This window comes from Osmerus mordax, chromosome 11, assembly GCF_038355195.1.
Source record: "Osmerus mordax isolate fOsmMor3 chromosome 11, fOsmMor3.pri, whole genome shotgun sequence".
NCBI classification, from domain to species: domain Eukaryota; kingdom Metazoa; phylum Chordata; class Actinopteri; order Osmeriformes; family Osmeridae; genus Osmerus; species Osmerus mordax.
In genome coordinates this window covers 2,913,235-2,934,337 of record NC_090060.1, presented here as the reverse complement: position 1 = coordinate 2,934,337, position 21,103 = coordinate 2,913,235, and the positions used below count along the sequence as shown (strand labels likewise).

The 21,103-nt window shown below is 44.7% G+C and overlaps 1 protein-coding gene across 1 annotated transcript; it reads left to right on the top strand.

Annotated features, from left to right (window-relative positions):
- The first annotated feature begins 15,268 nt into the window (after positions 1-15,268).
- ache (acetylcholinesterase (Yt blood group)) lies at positions 15,269-20,721 on the top strand. Its single transcript, XM_067246478.1, has 10 exons — positions 15,269-15,336; positions 15,707-16,029; positions 16,169-16,397; positions 16,579-16,711; positions 16,802-16,953; positions 17,175-17,361; positions 17,597-17,907; positions 18,003-18,212; positions 18,460-18,608; positions 20,373-20,721. The coding sequence occupies exons 2-10, from the start codon at positions 15,723-15,725 to the stop codon at positions 20,465-20,467; spliced, it is 1,773 nt and encodes a 590-aa protein (XP_067102579.1). The 5' UTR covers positions 15,269-15,336; positions 15,707-15,722; the 3' UTR covers positions 20,468-20,721.
- Positions 20,722-21,103: the final 382 nt, after the last annotated feature.

Sequence of the window (21,103 nt, the reverse complement as noted above, 5' to 3'; positions counted from 1 at the left end):
TCTCTTTCTGTCTCTCTCTCTTTCTGTCTCTATCTCTTTTCTGTCTCTCTTTCTGTCTCTCTCTCTGACTCTCTCTCTTTCTCTGCCTCTTTCTTTGTCTTTCTCTCCCAAGTGCACACCGACACACAAATTCGTGCACACTGTTTCTTGTACACACCCCAGCACACACACACATGCAAAGAAACAATACACACACACAAATGTTCCCTCACACACATTTTTCTCCCTGAGCTAATTGAATTGCAGGAGCAATAATTGGGGCAAATGAACAAGGTTACAGTATTGATGAGTTCACATGAAGCAACAGTCTGAATCCTTGTAAAATTAAACTTTATTATGACACTTAAGTTAATGTCTGATGGTTTTAACTAAATCGGATATGGGGTATATAACATGACTGAGTGATCTTGTCAATTAGCACACTTCTGTCTTATTTGAGGAAATCATCCATGAGCATTCCTAAAACCATGACTATCATCCACCATGTTTCAGAACACATTCCAAGAGCTTGAAAAATACATCTGTCTTTTATCTAATGAAAACAGTTTAGGTGTACAGCAACCAGCCTTTCTTCCTCTTGTGGGAGATCTGACAAGGTCATAGTTACATACTTTAGACATGCATGCAGACAGGCAGGCAAGCAAGCAGGCAGACAGGTATTGACATTGTCTGGGAGGAGGCCATTTTGTAATGAATGAATCATCAGCCAAACAAAGGTGTAATGAAGGTATTCTCAAGGACAGTTTGTTTGTGTGTGTGTGTGTGTGTGGTGTGTGTGTGTGTGTGTGTATATTTGCATTCCACACAAACACCCCCAAAGGCCAAATTCCTGGTGAAATGCTCAAAGCTCGTTCATTGGTTGTCTGTGTGGAGTGAATGTGTATGTTTGTGTGTGGGTGTGTGTGTGCGCGCCAGACAATATCCTGCCCTAATTCATTTTATTGTTATTTATGTCTCTGGCAAGGGAAGTGAGGCAGTAATTTCAGGGTTAGAAAAAAGTATTTTGGGGGGAACAGAACAACGAACTAAATCTAATTAGCTCACAAACACATTAACGTGGAGCAAGTGTGCAACTACTGCTGCTCTTCTAAAACCTAATTTGCACCAAATAGGCATTATTCTCATTTGTTTCCATACTTTACATTCATTTTTCTTGCCGCTGGTTTCAAACAAAGTCATTTTGTGAGTGTGTGTGCATTGTTTGGCATTTTCATCTGACTTTTATTGTGCAGGGAAAGTGCTGTCACTGCAAGACAGACTTCTCCCTGAGTGTGTTTCAGCTAATATTATGTTAGATACAAAGGCTAAATGCAGCGTTTTCAAGGAGAAGGCATAGGAACACCAAGTGTGTGTGTGTATGTCTGTGTGTCTGGGCATGGGTGGGGGGTCATGTGTGTGTGGACCGTGAGGGGTGCTATCTGTAAGTTTGTGTCAGCATAGAAAGGTGTAAGCATGTCTTATTAGTGGGTTTTAACAAATGGGAGTAGATACAGCAGTGTGTGTTTGATTGTGTGAATGTGTGTGTGAGACTGTGGCCGAACCCCATTTCTCTGTCTTACCCCTTCCCCTACCCCTTCATCTCACCCCTAGCCCTTCTCCCTCGAAACTGAGTAGTAAGAGCTAGGGGTGAAAACATACCCCTATGAAATGAGACATCGCTTGGTTATGGTTACATCATCATACATTGTCGCTAGTTGGGTGACCATGGCGAGGGAGTGCAGTGACAGCTCTCCCTCACAGCCCACATTGCTGCGGTCTCCCGGTGGTGTTGATTCACCCTCTACAACATCCGGAAGATCAGGAGATACCTGTCTGAGCATTCCACACAGCTGCTAGCACTTGTCCAAGCACTTGTCCTCTCAAAGTTGGACTACTGCAACTCGCTCAGTGCCGCTGCTAGCCATTTTGGTGCCCTAAGCATAATTCCTTTATGATGCCCCGCCCCCCCCCCCCCCCCCCCTAAAAACCCGATTGTTTTTGCCAGTTTAACTTTTTATTACCAAACATATAACTCAATAACAATAGCCTAACACAACAGCAGCATCACAATGTAACACCTATTCAGAGGTGGTGGTTCTCTGCTGTGTATCTGTCCCTAAACAGCTGGTTGAGGGTGGTTGATCAGGGCTTGGCAGGGACGGACTTGGAGTAAAAATAGGCCCTGGACTTTGATCCAAACCGGCCCACCAGAACCGGTCCCCGTATACGCCACCACAGCTGGCCTGCCAATGCATCCACATTCTGTGTTTGATGTGATGCTAGTTACGGAGTTCCCAACGTAATGCGAGCGCGCAACACGCGCGAGAGAAAAATGTTGGCCTTTATTTGAGAGCAACATTTTTGAGCTTCATGTAAAATAAACAGCCGTTTTTTAATTGGTAAAACCTTGTCTAGTGAAGGTGATGTATTTTTGTCTCTTAATGCTTCAGCCCCACCCTTAAATTTCTTAGCCTGGTTTTCCAAATTCTAAACATTTAAAACTGAAAGCATGCAGCCAAGGAGCTTTCCACCTTTATTACTCATTTAAAAACTATTTGATAAATGCCATATAAAAGCATAAAAGAATGTAAAGTAAAGTAACAGCTAGCTGGCGTCAGTTACTTGTAAAATGCATAGATAATGTTTAACAGTAAAATCTCAATTTAGCTTGCATCTAACATATTTGAGTGTGCTAACATTAGCAATAACGTCAGCTAGTTCGAGGTGTATGCATAGGCTAACCATTAAATTAGCAGCACATTTCCCTTATTTAACCCTCGTGCTGCCTTCGGGTCACATGACCCAAAGGTTCATAACGAACCATCGTTGTGTTTACCCAATTTTACCCAATACAAAAACAAATAAAAATAATTTTCTTTTAACATTCGCAATGTGGGGGGTCTGAGACAGCCCAACGGTTAAAAGAAAATGCTTCACTTTGTTTTTGTATGCGGTAAAGTTGTCGCAATACGACGGTGGGTCACAATGACTGATGGGTCAGAACGACCCGAAGATAACACAAGGGTTAACATGGACTTACCTGAAAGTGATGCACGGGCATCATTTCGCAGTTTCTTTCTCTTTATTATTTCTGCCCCTGACTGCTGTTGTGTTTTTGAGGCCATTTTCGAAAAGTTGACCCTACTGTCAAAGTTCGTCAGGCCACTGAGATAGGAAAGGGCACCCACGGCAAGCTTGGGAAGTTGAGTGTGTATTTGTTTTTTTTGGGGGGGGCACCATTGTAACTTGTTTTGAGCAATTAAATATATCTCTTGTTCTGCCTGTTTTGTGATATACATGCCTAGAAGGTTCCTAATATTTATATATTGATATAATATCGGCATTATAATTATTAGTACAATGATGATTTTTGAGTTGGCAATTTTTTGGTGCCCCCTCAGGACTTGGTGCCCTACGCACAGCGTGTAGTGCGCGTTATGGGAGCGGCGGCACTGAACTCGCTGCTCGCCGGTCTCCCGGCATTCGCAACCCGCCCTTTTCAGAGGATTCAGAACGCGGCGGCCCGTCTGGTCTTGAATCTACCCAGACTCCCCATGTTACCCCGCTCCTCATCTCCCTCCACTGGCTTCCCATCACAGCCCGTATCAGATTCAAGACTCTGGTACTGACCTTCCGAACGGTGAATGGGACTGCACCCGACTACATCAAGTCTCTCCTCCAGCCTTACACCCCCCCCCGCCCCCCCCCCCCCCCCCCCCCGCCACCTACGGTCTTCTTCTGACAACCGTCTGGTGGTCCCACCGCTCAAGAGCGCCCGGTCCCAACACAAGCTCTTCTCCTGTCTGGCCCCCCAATGGTGGAATCAACTCTCCACCTCCATCAGGGACACTGACTGTCTCCCCACCTTCAAAAAAAAGGCTCAAGACACACTTGTTCCGGGAGTACAACGGCACTTAAGAATGCTTGGCTGGACCTGATGTTAGTTTCCTCCAGGATCACAATGACTCGTATTGAGAGACTTGTTGCTCTTGTTGTTTAGTTGTAACGGTATCAAATTCTTTCAAATTCGCTGTGAAATATTTTACTGTTGATTGTTTTTTCTACAGGTACACTCTTGCACTCTTGTGGGGAGTTTCATGTTGTTCAATTGTAACTTGTTTAACTGCATGCTCTTATGGTTCTTCCCTTTGGCACTTATTTGGTTTTCCACAGTGTATACTTCATGTTTTGGCTGCTCGCAGTGTTTGGTGTCTCGCAGTGTCTATCTCATTGTTATGATCAGTGACCTATGCTCTTTTGTAAAGCTCTCTCTTGGAAGTCACTTTGGATAAAAGCGTCTGCTAAATGCATAAATGTAAATGTAATGTAGTTGGCTGCTACGTCACCAGAGGCGACAAGTGTTGATCACAATACGATACGTGTGTTGATTACACACGTATCGATGTCTCCAAATCAAGTTGTGTTATCCACTGATATCAAACAAGATTCGCTGCTGATGGAGTTTAGTTAAAACTGTTGACATGCATGGAGTCCATTCAAGGCTAATCAGAGAAATGCGGGACTGTTGTGCAAATCAGCAATGTAACGTTAGCGTAACATACTAGCGATTTTTTTTAATGTTTAAATATTAAGAACATGGCTGCAAATATATATGTACAGGACTGTGCCGACATCTCTCTCTCCTGCTACATTGTTGTTTGTGTCGCTGAGTGGTAGGTCTATGTATATACACGTGACGTGACCCTCGTGCTGAAAACGTGACATAATTGTTGCATAGGCTTAACTCCCAGAGACGCAAGAAGAAATCAAATATATATTTTACTATTAATGACAAAATAGTAACACACAGTGACTTGGACAAGTAACTTTACATTTAGTCATTTAGCAGACGCTCTTATCCAGAGCGACTTACAGTAAGTACAGGGACATTCCCCCGAGGCAAGTAGGGTGAAGTGCCTTGCCCAAGGACACAACGTCAGTTGGCATGACCGGGAATCGAACTGGCAACCTTCGGACTACTAGCCCGACTCCCTCACCGCTCAGCCAACTGACTCCCTGACTTTAATCTGATTACTGGTTTGGAAATAGTAACGCGTTAGATTGCTCGTTACTGAAAAAAGTGGTCAGATTAGAGTAACGCGTTACGCGTTACCGGCATCACTGGTGGGTACTCCTTGGTTTCAAGTAAGCTCGCAAAAAATACTTGGTTTTAAGGGGTATCTACCCCCTTATCCCCTCAATCAAAACGAGAATTGGGAAACCCCTTACTCTCACGTGAACGCACAATACTAAGGGGAAGGGGTAAGACAGAGAAATGGGATTCGGCCTTTGTGTATGATTGTGTGTGTGTGTCTGTGTGCTTACAATTTGGCATCCTATCCCATGCACACACACCTGCATGCCACACACTTGCAAGCACACACACACTCACATTTACATTATGCAGGTGGAGAGGACTATACTAGTGGCAGCAGACAATGAATTAAGTGTTTATCAGATCCAAAAATTGAGTTTTCTCTTTTGAGACAGGTTGACCACACATCAGATGCTGTCTGGTCCTAACACGCTTACTATACATTTACATTTATGCATTTAGCAGACGCTTTTATCCAAAGCGACTTCCAAGAGAGAGCTTTACAAAAGAGCATAGGTCACTGATCATAACAACGAGATAGCCCCAAACATTGCGAGCAGCCAAAACATGAAGCATACATTGTGGAAAACCAAATAAGTGCCAAAGGGAAGAACCATAAGAGCATGCAGTTAAACAAGTTACAATTGAACAACATGAAACTTCCCACAAGAGTGTAAGAGTGTACCTGTAGAAAAAAAACAAAACAATCAACAGTAAAATATTTCACAGCGAGTACGAGAATTTGAAACCGTTACAACTAACCAACAGGAGCAACAAGTCTCTCAATACGAGTCATTGTGATCCTGGAGGAAACTAACATCAGGTCCAGCCAAGCATTCCTAAGTGCCATTGTACTCATGGAACAAGTGCGTCTTGAGCCTTTTCTTGAAGGTGGGGAGACAGTCAGTGTCCCTGATGCAGGTGGGGAGTTGATTCCACCATTGGGGGGCCAGACAGGGGAAGAGCTTGTGTTGGGACCAGGCGCTCTTGAGCGGTGGGACCACCAGACGGTTGTCAGAAGACGATCGTAGGTGGCGGGGGGGGTGTAAGGCTGGAGGAGAGACTTGATGTAGTCGGGTGCAGTCCCGTTCACTGCTCGGAAGGTCAGTACCAGAGTCTTGAATCTGATACGGGCCATGATGGGAAGCCAGTGGAGGGAGATGAGGAGCGGGGTAACATGGGAGCGTCTGGGTAGACTGAAGACCAGACGGGCCGCCACGTTCTGAATCGTCTGGAGAGGGCGGGTTGCGCATGCTGCGAGACCGGCGAGCAGCGAGTTGCAGTAGTCCAACTTTGAGAGGACAAGTGCTTGGACTAGCAGCTGGGTGGAATGCTCAGATAGGTATCTCCTGATCTTCCGGATGTTGTAGAGGGTGAATCTACACGACCGGGAGACCGCAGCAATGTGGGCTGTGAGGGAGAGCTCGTCATCCATGGTCACCCCGAGGTTCCTGGCAGAGGATCAAGGGGTCACCGTCGCCGATCCCAGGGTGATTGAGAGATAGTGGGAGATTGAGGGTTTGGCCGGGATGATGAGGAGTTCTGTTTTGGCGAGGTTCAGCTGGAGGTGGTGCTCGGTCATCCAGGCGGAGATGTCTGTTAGGCAGGCCTCGATCCTAGCTGAGATCCCCCGATCAGTCGGGGGGAACGACAGGTACAGCTGCGTGTCCTCAGCATAGCAGTGGTAGGAGAAGCCATGGGAGGTGATGATTGGTCCAAGCGAGGTGGTGTAGAGGGAGAAGAGGAGGGGTCCAAGGACGGAGCCCTGTGGGACACCAGTGGAGAGCTGGCGGGGGCCTGACACTTTGCCTCCCCAGGAGACCTGGTAGGATCTTCCCGACAGGTAGGATGAGATCCACTGAAGTGCAGTGCCAGTGATGCCCATCTCAGAAAGTCTAGCCAGCAGGATTTGATGGTTAACCGTATCAAACGCTGCAGAAAGGTCCAGCAGAATGATGACGGATGACCTCGAAGCCGCTCTGGCAGACTGGAGGGCAGTGGTGACTGAAAGGAGGGCAGTCTCTGTGGAGTGGCCAGTCTTGAAGCCTGATTGGTTGGGATCAAGCAGGTTGTTCTGAGAGAGGAAGTTTGACAGTTGGTTAGATACAGCGCATTCAATTGTTTTAGAAAAGAAGGGTAGTAGTGATACCGGTCTATAGTTCTGGAGGACAGCTGGGTTACTGGAGGGTTTTTTGAGTAGAGGGCTAACTCTGGCCTGTTTGAAGGCAGAGGGGAAAGTGCCGGAAGTAAGAGAAGAGTTAAGGACATTGAGAAGAAAAATTATGATGGAGGGAGAGATGGTTTGAAAGAGAGGGGAGGGGACTGGATCAAGGGGACAGGTGGGGCGATGAGAGAGAATGAGGTCAGAGATCTCTGCCTCGGACAGGGGAGAGAAAGCGTTTAGACATTTAGTTGGGTCAGTCATAGAGGGTGAGTGGGTAGGAAAGGTGGGTTCAGGGAACCGACTGCTAATGTCAGCAACTTTTTTCTCAAAGAAGGAGGAGAAGTCGTCTGCTGTCAGGGTGGAGGGGGAGGGTGGGGGAGGTGGGTTAAGAAGGGTGGAGAAGGTAGAGAAAAGTTTGTGAGGGTTTGAGGAAGAGTTAATTTTGTTCAGGAAGTAGTGGGTTTTAGCATCAGTTATGCGGGCAGAGAAGGATTTGAGGAGGGAGTGATACTTATCGAGGTCCAGACCGTCTTTGGACTTGCGCCATCTCCTCTCAGCTGCCCGAAGGATGGACCGTTCTTCACGAATCACATCCGTGTGCCACGGGCAGGAGGGAGAAGATGGCGCAGGCCTGGTTGACAGGGGACAGAGAGTGTCGAGTGAAACAGTTAGTGTGGATAACAGGGTGTTGGTGGCAGTGTCAGTGGGGTGGCACATAAACTCGTCAATGGGAGGGAGGATGTTACAATGGAGGAGAAATGGGAGGGGGATAGGGAGCAGAGGTTGCGGCGGAAAGTTACGAGGGGAGGGGAGGTAGGAGGAGTTGGGGGGAGAGAGACAGAGAATTGGATGGAGTGATCAGAAATGTGTAGTGGGGTTACAGAGGTTAAGTCAGTGATACAGTTACGTGCCAGGATGAGGTTGAGCTGTTTTCCTGCCTTGTGGGTCGCCGGTGTGTTCAGCAGCTTCAGGTTGAAGGAAGTCAAATCCTACAATGGCCCTTATTATGTAAACAAAGCCAGGGTCTCACTCGGCGGCAAGTACCCTGAAACTCGATCTCGACAAAGTTTTAGCTAAACACAAATGAATGAAACAAACACTATACTGTAATATGATCCATATAACACACTTACAATACTGCAGTGGGATTCACATAACACATAACGCACTTACTATACTGCACTGGAAATATGCGTCTTGTTTCCCATAATCATATGGACACACATATACACTAATTTACAAGAACACACAGAATCATGTACTGCATGTGTGCATGCAAATACCCACAGAGGCAAAGGCCAAAGTGATTTCAAGATTAGTTTTGTGGCGCAACGAATGAGAAATCACCTTCGATGTATTCTCTTCAGTTTTATGTGTGTGTATGTGTATGTGTAGTGTGTGTGGGTGCGTGTGTGTGTGTGTGTGTGCATGTGAATGAGAAGTCGCTAGTGGAAGATATTGTGTTCTGTGATGAGGAACAACATCAATATGCGTCTACACTGCAGTAATAAAACACACACACATGTAATTTCATCTAACGTTCTGAATGTTATTATATTTCTCCCCCAAATGAAACAATGTACAATTTGTTTTGCAGCAGCAGAAAAGTAAACAAATAGTCACGCCGAAGTGAAAGCAATTTACCTTCCCAGAGCAAACCTGTTGCTAGAATACTGCCCTTGTTCAATCACACAATTTATAAACCATGACAAGGAAATATATTGACTGAAAAAATGGATGGCATGTTGGAAAGCATGTAAAAACAGTATGACATCACACCTCCGATGTAAACAATCTTTCTGGTGACAGCTGTCAATCACACAGCTACAGTAGACCCCTCCAACCAAAATAAATACCCAGACTGGTTAGATACAGGAGAGTACCTAGAATGGTTTGGTGGTGCGAAGAAAAATTGAGAGAGAAAGAGAGATGGAGGGACTGTAGGAGATAGATCTGTGTTTGAGAGTGATTGGTAGAGATGAAGTAAATGACAGCCGAACAGGTCTCCCCTTCTTCAATCTCATATAAAGATGCTCACCTTGTAGCAAACCCCACAGGTGGTTTAAGGAAACTAGGCCAATGTGAATTATGGCTGCAATATACCAGTCCCTCAGAAACACAGTGGTTGTATTAACCTGCTTTAGTGTGTGTGTGTTTGTGTGTGTATATGTGTATGTGCGTGAAAACACCAAAGTTTTAATGAGGATTCCTCCCAAGAATAAATTATGAAAAACACTCAACACAGCATTTCTTCGAAATGTCCTACTTTACTAAACTAATGCCAGTCCATTGTTCTGATGGAAGATAAAAGCTTACCTACCAATGATAATTCCAAACTGCTGGAATGCATAGCTAGTCTTGGTGAAGCGTTAGCCAGTGATATGAGTAAGCTAAACTTTACCTACTTTTGGCAGTGTAATGTTGTTAAGAAACACACACTTAAACTCACTCACTCACACACATACGCACACACACACACTAAAAGCCCCAGCACACTGAGAGCATTAGCGGTCTAATGCTTCGTAATCCTTCTGTCAAACTCTAGACTGACTTTCCCCTTGAACAATATGGCTGTCACTGGAGCTGTGGCCAACGTGACCCACTTATCACCCCTTTACGGACAAGGCCACCGAGACAAATATGAGCAGGGATTTGGTCTGATTGGATGTTCATGAACCAAAATGTTTTTGACCTTCTATGCACCAGGCACTAATCCCCTCGCTCTAATCTAACCATCAGAGATATGGCTACAATACATTATTCACAGTTGTTCATCACTTCTGCACTGGCCACGTGGAGAGAGAGAGAGAGAGAGAGAGAGAGAGAGAGGAGAGAGGAGAGAGAGAGAGAGAGAGAGAGAGAGAGAGAGAGAGAGAGAGAGAGAGAGAGAGAGAGAGAGAGGAGAGAGAGAGAGAGAGAGAGAGAGAGAGAGAGAGAGAGAGAGAGAGAGAGAGAGAGAGAGAGAGAGAGAGAGAGAGAGAGAGAGAGAGAGAGAGAGAGAGAGAGAGAGAGATATTTGTTAGGCTTTATTAAAGTCACTGGAAGGTTGGCTGGGGTGGATTTGAGTCATGCTTGCGTCACTCTGTCAGATAGGCCACAGGGGTGGCCTACACATTCTGAAATACGCCTTTTGTAATACCAAAAAAAGTTATATATTGATTGATTTCACAATCCAAATACTCTATTCAAGATGCAGAACTGTGAGTCAAGTCCACAGTTTATACTCAAATGTTCTTTACCTTATATGGTATAGAGGGCATAGCTCTGTAAGTCAGAGCACGTTTGTCGGAGAAATTTAGAATGTAAGGTTATATTCTGAAAATACTGGTGCAAGCATTCCTTTATCAGTAGAGAGCCCTCTCCCCACATGACCTATAGATGACACTAGGCTTACGTAAACAAACTGACCTAGGTTGACCATTATCATACTAGAGGTGCAATAAACCTTCTCTGTGTTGATTGAATCATATGGTCAAGCCTAGGGTCGGAGAACTCTGTAAGTTCCACGTGCACGCGCACTCTGTCTCTGGGATCGATCATATTGACAGCTGATATGCTGAGGAGGGGACTTCTCACCAATAAATGGTCTTACCTGAAGACTTGTGAACCAGACAAACTTTGTATTGCGATCAGACTTTGTCTCCTTGGTGGCAAGCATTAAACTATTGTACTTTCTTTGAATCCAACGACTCTGTGCATTACTTGATAAAGAAATGATCCTAACAACGTTGTTAAACGGTGATGGTGTTATTTGAAAGACTGCACAGCAACGTGTTCCATTTTGTCATTTCAACAGGGGCTCTTACTGCTCTCACCAGGCCCCACTGGTCTCTTCAGAGAACCTCCCACCCTGTCTCCCAATTAACCACTCTCTTCTGATCACGGGGATTTAGAACCAGTACCCCTGGCATTCAAAGTTTACCCCTCCCTTTCTTTTCCCATTTGACAAGCTTTTTGATTAATTGCCGCCCCCCGCCCCCATTCTCTCTTCTCAGCCCCCTCCTCCACCCTGCCCCCAACCCCACTTTCTAATTACGCCTACATCTGTCTGTGATGGACACATCTGCACGAGGGATGCATTGCCTGTGGAGGTTAACAGAAGGGAGGCATGAGGGTAGAGAGGATCATGTGTGTGTGTGTTTGAGTGTGTTAATATGTGCGAGTGCATGTTTGTAAGTCAAGTCAAGTGGTTGTTATTGTCATTTCATTCATATACGGTTATACAAAATGAAACGAGACAACGTTCCTCCAGGACCATGGTGCTACATATACAATATAGACAACCAGTACTACATGAGGCAACAGGTATTTCACAAGGTTCCTTCATAAAGCGCACGTGCAAACGACAATAGGCACAGTCAGAGACAGTGCAGCGCTGACCAGCACAGATGTAAATTAAAGTAAGTATTGCATTGAGGTAGCAGTTATTAGGTAGCAGTAAGGATACTGTGGATGTAAACATACATATTGTGGCATAGTATTTAGAATGTGCAAGGAATTGCAAGGTGTGTGTCAGTCCAGTGTCTGACGATTGAGGAGTCTGATGGCTTGGGGTAAGAGGCTGTTTCACAGTCTGGCTATGAGGGGCAGAGTGCTTTGGTACCTCTTGCCAGACGGCAGGGGGGTGAAAAGTTTGTGTGAGGGGTGTAATCAACAACGCTGTGGCTTTGCGGATGCAATGTGTGGTGTAAATGTGATGGGGGGGGATGATCTCAGCTGTTTGTTTGTGTACGTGAGTGTGTCGTGAGAAGTGAGGTCTAGTGAGGCTTGGAAACCTGTCTTTCATCTGTCTCAGGTCATGGTGGTCTGTTGAAGTTCATATAATGTTGCTCCATATGACATGAGGCTTTCAGCTTGAGACAGTGGAGACACTACAACCTTAAAATACATGGTGAGTTGTGATTTTGTCATGTTTTCTTACAAGGCTGAGAAGTTGTACACTGCAGAATTTGGTGTTGAAACTTGACTAACTCTCTGTGCCCTCAAAGTAAAGTATTCTATAGAAACAATGTTTGTATAAGTTTACTGCATTTCATATGAGGTCACTCTGTATCCTATCCCCTTCCCTCATCAAAACCACAACTCACTGGGGTAAAATAGTTCACACTAGGAAAACATGTTAAACTTTTTTATTGAGTCTTAGTTTTTCCTCGGTCATCAGTTATTTTCCCTTGGACTTCATCACAACAGTGTGTGCATGTGTGTTTGCATTTGAGAAGCATATTTGACAAATGTTCTTCCTAAGGGTCTAAGGTTCAAGTCCGGGTAGCAGACCATGACTTGTTATGGGGACACATATTTTACATCTTCCTATTTTCCAGTGATCCGCTCACTTGGGTGATGCCCTCCCAGTCCACCCATCAGTCCCAGTTATACCTGCTAACATTTCCATGAAGTCCCAGTAGAGAGAACAGTGTCTGTCTGACTACTCTACTGTGTTTGGTTGTTTTGTGTCTGTTGTCGATGGTGTCTTCATACTGAACTGACTTCACATGCATCCCCTTCCACCACACTAACATGTACAAACACACACTCAAACACACAAAAAATCCCATCCCAAAGGGTCTGTGATTGGATACTTACCATCTCATCTTTTAGCTAACACACAAAGGGCAAGACATGAGTTTTTTGGTTCAGGTGTAGAAATTCTATATTGAAGTAAAATGGATGTGTATGAAATGCAATCTGGGGGCAACTCTGTTTTCCAGTCCAAGAACCATTTTGATGACTGGAATCAGAGGAGCTTTCCCTCAAAGGCCCCAAACGAATGACTGTCAGTTCCACTAGTTCCAGGCTAATGCCACTGGTGGCTAGGCAGAATACTGCTTTTTTCCTTTTTATTCCCTCCCTCCCTCCCTCCCTCCCTCCCTCCCTCCCTCCCTCCCTCCCTCCCTCCCTCCCTCCCTCCCTCCCTCCCTCCCTCCCTCCCTCCCTCCCTCGGCCTGTAAAGAGCCAACCTCCCATCCCTCCTCTTTTGCAGTTATCCCCCACCATTGAAGATTGCTGATTTTCTGAAAATAGGACAGGTAGCGGGAGGTTTTAAGTATGGAGGGATACAGATGCATTGTATGAGATTACTTTTCAGTAAGTATGCGTTCGGTAACACATTCAATAACCGTGCTCATCGACAATTATGGTCGACACGTGTCTCTACACATTTTAGCAGATGTTGTGATTAATTAAAGATTTTCGCCACTTAACGTTTGGGGCCCAAACCTACTTCGGAAATGACCAATTTAGAACGCCACGCAATACAAATTGGTGGAGTGTGTCTCGTGTCGGTTCAGTCACAGTGAGGTGTTGCTGATCTTGCATATCTAGCCTAAATTCATTACGGAAAACTTTTTGCGCATGTACTACTGCATTGTCAAGTCATTGATAACCCAATTAACAGTAATTTAGATCAATAAACAGTAATTTAGTTAAATAAAACGAACTAAATTGTACATTTACATTGTGGCGCTAAGTCAAAATACATGTGGTGTGATCTGGTCAGGAGGATTGTTAAGTACATATTTTGGCCTGTCGTGATAAAATAAAAGGGATATATTGATTTCACAATCCAGCCCCCCTATTCCACCATACCAAGAATCAGAATTTCACCCGAATTGATCTTGAACAGGGCGTAGTCGTGTAGGTTGCGCTGTTAGACTGGGAATTATTTGGAAGACTGCGCAGCAACATGATACGCATGTTCTAGTGGATACAAACTATTTCTCTCTCTTGTCGCACGCACGCACGCACGCACGCACACACACACACACACACACACACACACACACACAAAAAAAAAAAAAAAAAAAAAAAAAAAGCAGGAAGGCAAAAAGGGTGCATGAGTTAGTCGAGAACAGAGTAATATCTAGGCCTATCTGAAGTTAATAGCCTACATATGACAGGGTATAAGTTTAACTCTTTAAATGCTATAATTCTGCTATGTATTATGGTTTACTACAAAGTAGTCTACAGTGTACTTTAAATGTCGGTGTACTTTGCAAGTCGCATGAACGCAAATGTTGCTCAGTGCGATCAGTTGGTCTAACGTCAGTGTGCGAATTACGGGGGGAGTTGGGGGGGACACACCGAGTAGACCCCCCGATTGACATAGTATAATTCGCACACTGTCTAACGTTATTCAAGTCTTCCAATTTCTCTAGGCTTTTGTGTTATTTGTATTTGCATAGACAATGTAATTAAAAACCAATTCATAATGACTGTCATTGCCGACCAGTCCCACGTGTTTTTGCGCACAATAGCCTATGACTGCAGTTTTACACCTTCCAGAATGTTTTACAGTCCTATAGGCTAAACATTCTGTCATAGATAACTTTTAAAAATACTTTAATAACAGCCATCCCAACTATGTAAAATAGTTGTCATGTTTAAAGTCAAAGCTTTAAAAAAAAGTCCAATATGGTTTAAATGTGACAAGAAACGTTTGACTCACTTAGAATTAACCTTGCTGGGTCCGATTAGGTTGCAGGTGTGCAGCCCAGCGGTCACTGCCTTGTTTACTTAGACACGGAGTCCAGACGCTCATGTCAGAACTGTCTAGTCTGTCATCAAACATCCTTTTCACGAGTTCAGTAACACACCATTGAATAGATATGCTTTTATTGAAGCAGGGTTGGTAGCAGCCCAGCCCGATTGGTGGTGGAGCCTGGTAGCAGAGCCAAGACGACAGGGAGCGCAGAGAAGAAAGGGAAGGGCAGGAGGGTGACAATAACATGCTAGCACGAGGACCAGAGGAACGGAAGAGACTTTATACAGAACTCGTAATTGAAAACGGGGAGTTCGGTTGCATTCCTCTGTGCTTTCACTGGGCTGATGCGTATTAGTTGATTGGCGTGAAGGAGGAGTCTTGGTGCGCTTTCTTCCTCCTGAACTTTAACTAGTTAATCTAACTCCATTCAAATAGCAATGCTTGCGCAAGTGAAATGGGCCAATTTATAGCAATCTAACACAAACCAAATCAGACTACTAGACCACGTCCCTGGCGAAAAGCGACAATAGGCAAACTGGAATGAGGGGATAACAGAAGCTACACTCGAGGGATCTTTTCTCACTCTGCGCATTAAAGTTAACCCACTAACGTCACGCAGTAAGTATGAGTAGGTGGAATAAAAAAATAAAACGTTTCATTAGAAGGATGACCTATAATAGGGATGCACACATGAGCAGCACTTGGTTTTGCGAAATTGTTAATTCTCCTTTCTAAGGCCTTTCTGGGTTCGTCGCGGTCAGAATAATTCGAAAACGTGGCTTTGCTGTTTTGTCTTAAATCAATTGTCGTGTTTTACAATGATGTATTACTCATTGCGTCAAGCGTAAAGTGGGCCACAACAGAAGCACATGTGCGCGGTCATTTAATACATATACACACTTCATAGGTTCTCATCAGACAAACTGTCTGTCCCTGTGTATGAATTTCTGACTTTATCTGACTTGCTTTTGTATTTTCTTCCCCCAAGACCTAAAGGTGTATCTATGGCGACCCATATTCCAGCCCACATTACCATCATCCTGTCACTTTTGTTGCTCCGCCTTCTCACCTTGACTTCAGCTACTCAGCATGACCTCATTGTGGCTACAGCCATAGGAAGAGTCCGGGGGGTGCGTCTCTCAGTGCCAGGGAGTGGCTCCATATTGGCATTCCTGGGAATCCCCTATGGAAAACCTCCCGTCGGGAAGCTGAGATTCCGAAGCCCAGAGCCAGTGGAAGAATGGGCAGGGGTGAAGGATGCTACACGCTTTCCCAATTCATGCTGCCAACCACTGGATACAGCCTTCCCTGGTCATTCACACAAACCCACCCGCATCATTTACAATTCATGGAAACATGCTTAATGAACAGCCACCCACATGCACACGCCCTGTTTACCTGTACATAAAGTATCTGGGCATGCATTGGTAATGCTGCCTTCCATGGACAGGGTTCCAAGGTGCTGAGATGTGGAATGCCAACACCCAGATGAGTGAGGACTGCCTCTACCTCAATGTCTGGACCCCCTGCCCCACCCACCCACAGTCCAGCACACTGGCTCCTGTAATGGTGTGGATCTATGGGGGCGGGTTCACTTCAGGGACCTCCAGTCTGAACATATATGATGGACGCTTCCTCAGCCAATCAGAAGATGTTGTTGTGGTGTCCATGAACTACAGGTAAGGCAACGTCAAATCTTTCACCAGCTCAGAGCAAGTATACATACAGTATCTACAGTAAATCTAAACAAAGGAGGCACATGGCTATATATATATATATATATATATATATATATATGCATACGGTATGTCAAGGTATTGTAGGTAGGATATAATGAACTTAAGTTGTGATTGAACACAGACTGGGAGCCCTCGGCTTCCTAGCTCTCCCTGGGGCACCTCGTGTCCACGGAAACAGTGGAATACTGGACCAGCAATTGGCTCTTCGTTGGGTAATGGAAAACATTGAAGCTTTTGGAGGCGACCCTTCAAAGGTAGCAATAAAGCTAAGTGTTGTCAGGCTATTGCATCAAGTCAAGGTCCAGAAAAAAGGACTTTGTCAGCTGTTTTGTGTCCGATCTCAGGTGACGCTGTTTGGGGAAAGTGCTGGAGCAGGGTCGGTGGGTGTCCACCTGCTCTCTCCAGGAAGCCAGGGGCTCTTCCATAGAGCCATACTGCAGAGTGGTTCGCCCAACGCTCCATGGGTCTCACTGAGCCAGGCAGAGGCCTGGAATAGGTACCCATACACAGAGAAAATATCAACATTGGAATCTACGTATTTAAATATTATATTTTCTTTATTCAGTTTAGGAATTTTCCACACATGCTAAGTTAAAAGGCCACTTCCTACAAACACGTGTGCACGCACGCATACCTACTTTAGCTGATTTTTGGGGGACACCTGTGACATGCAATCGGACACACGGGCTGTGATGGGTCTTTCTTCGCCGGCGGCAGGTCATGGAGCCTGGGGAAGGCTCTGGGTTGTCCCCTCTCCTCCCTGGCAGACCTGGAGCCATGTCTGCAGGAAGCTCCTGTTGATGACATCCTCCTCCACCAGTTTCATGTTCTCAGCGGCCCCTCACTTATAGGGTTACCATTCCACCCAGTTGTGGATGGACACTTCTTACCAGAACACCCTGAGGTATAATATGTATGTACTATGTGTGTTTAGTGGTGCCTACCGTTTAAATGCTGTCAAATTCTATTTGGAACATGGTTTAATTAAATTTGAGGGTGAAAAAAACTTAAGGAAAAAAGGTTTATTCTCAATTTTAGATGAGTTTGCCCATTGTTCCAAGAATTTCCTCCATCTGATCACTGATAATCTCTGAACGCTGATTAAATAAGATATTTGTATCTGTTTGTATAAAACCCAGGTCCTGCTCCAAAGTGGTAACTTCAAGAAGACTGATGTTCTGGTTGGTCTAAACAAGGATGAAGGGACTTACTTCCTGCTTCAAGGGGCACCAGGATTTGACATCACTGGCCAGAGCCTGATCAGCAAAGACAACTTCCTGGAAGGGCTGAAATTAGCACTGCCACAATTCAATGATGTTTTGAGAGAGAAGGTGGCTTCACGCTACCTCTATTGGGCAAATGAGAGTAGCAGTGCAAAATATCGTGATGCACTTGGTAGTATAGTGGGTGACTGGTTCTTTAACTGCCCATTGTTAAACTTTACCCACAGGTAAGGATGGAGAGAAAGGACAGAGTTAAGTTCTGTTTTGTCACAAAGACTGAAGTTCTATTGGGCTTACACATTTGTGGTTTGTTTCACTACAGGTATACAGAACACGGGGGTAAGTCCCACCTTTATCTGTTCGACCACCACTCCTCAGCCAATCCCTGGCCAGCGTGGATGGGCGTCATGCATGGCTACGAGATTGAGTTTGTCTTGGGAATTCCGCTGAATAGCAGTCTGGGATACACATATGAGGAGGTGGCTCTAAGTAAGGAGCTTATGAAGCGTTGGGCCAACTTTGCCAGAACTGGGTATGTTAGATTTGCTACACACTCACACAAGGATCTCTTCATAGATCTCTCAAAGTTCTACTCACAAGTAAATCAAAGTATATAATATAATTTAAAAAATGTGTATCAGTTTGCATGCATGTCTTCTCATGACCATGCACAATGTTTATATTTATGATGCAATATTTGTATATGGATATGTATCATAAATACCTCCATGGGGCAATGTACCCAATGTATATGCAGTCACCTATTCTTTTTTTGGTAGGCACCCAATGATAACAGATGGGGATTGGCCCATGTTTACCTTGGAGCAGCAGGAATACATCAGACTGGACAGTGGCCCGCCTCTCCTCCAGAGGAAGATGTTTGCTGAGCGCTGTCAGTTCTGGAACTTCTTGGTCCCCATCATGAATGGTGGGTCAGACACACACGCACCCGCCCACACAAACCCATCCACCCTACTACAGTTTAAATGCACACAAAAGCTGTCATTTAAAGCCGTAATGAAAGCAAAGATATACACTCAGACCCAAGTCTACCGCACACATACTGTAGGCTTGGCATGGAAAGGTGGGTGGCAGTGCGTCAGGGCCCTCCAGGGGCCTCTCCTACTTTTGTGAGTGTAGCCTGTGAAGGAGCATCATGGTCGAGTTAGCCGTGACTCCCTCTCCCCCTCTTCTCCGGAGCTCTGAGTGGGAGTGAGGTCAGTCTCCACTTCACAGCACTGACTTTTCATGGTGAATACAACTCATACGCCCCTGCACTGATCTTATTATGCATGCACACGCACACCTCTCATTAAATGAACTGTATGTATAGGAAGCCTGTTTGTTTTGAAGACAAATTATTATGAATATACTCTGGTTTCCATTTCCTGTTTTTGTTTGGTGTTTGGGTAAATTCTCAGGTCAAGTAGCTGGTTTTCCAAGTACTTAACCATGAATTAATCACCTGAAAAAGAGACAGAGAGGTTGTCCTCTTTATTTTAAAAAGGCATTTGCGTTCATGGGAGTACATATGGAAAGGATAAGACAAGGCACGGCCTTTCCCTATTTGGGATATCTGGTTTTAGTTAAGCCTAAATGCTTAGGCTCTGTTTATGCACATGTTCATGCTGTGTGGTTCTTAGACGGTCCAGAGCCAGACAAACCATCTATGTGTCACGATCCCAGAAAGGGAAGAGGACCCAGACGCAGAGTACACGGTGATGTGTTTTCTTCCAAAAAGGACAAGGCAAGAATCGTAGTCAAACGGTCGGTAATCCACAAGGCAAAAATGAATCCAAAGGGATAGACAATATTCAAAGTCAAGGATACAGGGCAAAGGTCTATACACAATCCAAATATTTCAATATATGTAGGCTCAGTATGTCCCTAACACAAACGATACCTCACAATGAAACAAAGGGCTGAATAGGCCCGCTAACGATTAACAGGTGAAATCAATACAACCAAACGACAGCCAGAACACAGGACATAAAAACGAAATACTGCACAGTGAAAAACCAAAACTCGCACAAATTGTCAAAGGTTTTTCAGTGGATAATGTGATATAATATATGATTAAAAGGTTAGAATGCAAAACACAAGACGGTTTGTAGGATAAATTTTGTCCACTGTGCGATAAACGGTGTGGGTGACACAGCTGTGCATGCACACACTCCAGACACACCCTGCCCCGTCTGTATGTCTGTCTGTTTGTATTGCTAGCTAGTTATCTTTGTGTAGCTGGCTAGTTATCTAAAGCTATGTTCCGCGAGGTCAAATGTGTCTGTAAATTGAATCAGTTGAATTGGAATTTTAGTGCCCCTCTGTTTGTGTGTGTGTGTTTGATCAGGGACCTGAGTGATGGGCAGCGAATGTGCATTAGTGCTTCTGGCCTTTGTAATCCCAGGGAGCGGAATTGAATTTGACATTGAGATGGAAAGAATCAATTGTGTCTAATTCCAATGCACACAGCCTCCCTCTGGGGTTTGTGCTTAGTTGCACAGATTGGTAAAAGTTTTCACTCCTTAAACACGTGTACACACACACACAGACAGATTCAAGTAAATGAAATTACGTTCGTCATGGTGCACACACACACACACCCCTAACTCTCCCCAAACATCACAAATTCTAATGATGCAAAATGAATGTTGCCCTCCTTTACACTCTCTCTTTCTCTTTCTCCATGCAGATCTCCGGTCATGTTCATGTGGTCGGCAGCATGTTAACAGGTGTGTCCTCCTGGCATTGGGTTTGCTCATGTTCATATTTGAACTCCTGCAATGAGTGCCACAGTGAGGGCTGACAATATATATTGTGACATACGACAGCATTTTTCGGTACAAATAACCTAATAGACTTTGAGACATTTACATGTAAATTGTATAATGAACTGATAATCAATATCTATCAATGAACCTGTTGAGGACAGCTGATGCACATATGATTGAACAGGTTGCTCTACCATGGTGTGACCTAATCATCTCTTTTACAAAGAAACGTTGCATATCAGTATATCTGCCTTTGATCAGGGATGCACCCATGCAATAAAAAACATTCTATTTTAATCTCAAGTCTTACCTTTCTCTCTGTCTCTCAGACTGGCATTCTGTTGCTAGGTGATGAGTGTGCTTTCACTCCAATAATGTCACATGGTAAGTGGCCCTGATCTGACACCCCACCCCTATCAAACCTCTTTTATATTGTCATTGTGTACATGCAAGCTGAACTCCCATGAGAGTGGGCCTATGTAAACACTCAACGAGTTTAAATAAATAATTCTGGTGTTTAGTTAAAACGTATTACTTTGCAATGTGCTGTGTAGAATCGCCCCAGCCTTGTGACAGTACAGTACAGTGTTGGAAGACCATCATTCTTCCTCGCTTTCAGTGAAGGTTCTCTCAGTCTTTCCCATGCACTAAA

Bases quoted from the DNA above. Each gene is read 5' to 3' on its own strand.
- ache (XM_067246478.1), top strand. From the start codon at position 15,723: ATGGCGACCCATATTCCAGCCCACATTACCATCATCCTGTCACTTTTG. The intron at 17,908-18,002 runs GTAAGGATGGAG...GTTTCACTACAG, and splicing joins TTGTTAAACTTTACCCACAG to GTATACAGAACACGGGGGTA. The intron at 18,213-18,459 runs GTATGTTAGATT...TTTTTTTGGTAG, and splicing joins GCCAACTTTGCCAGAACTGG to GCACCCAATGATAACAGATG.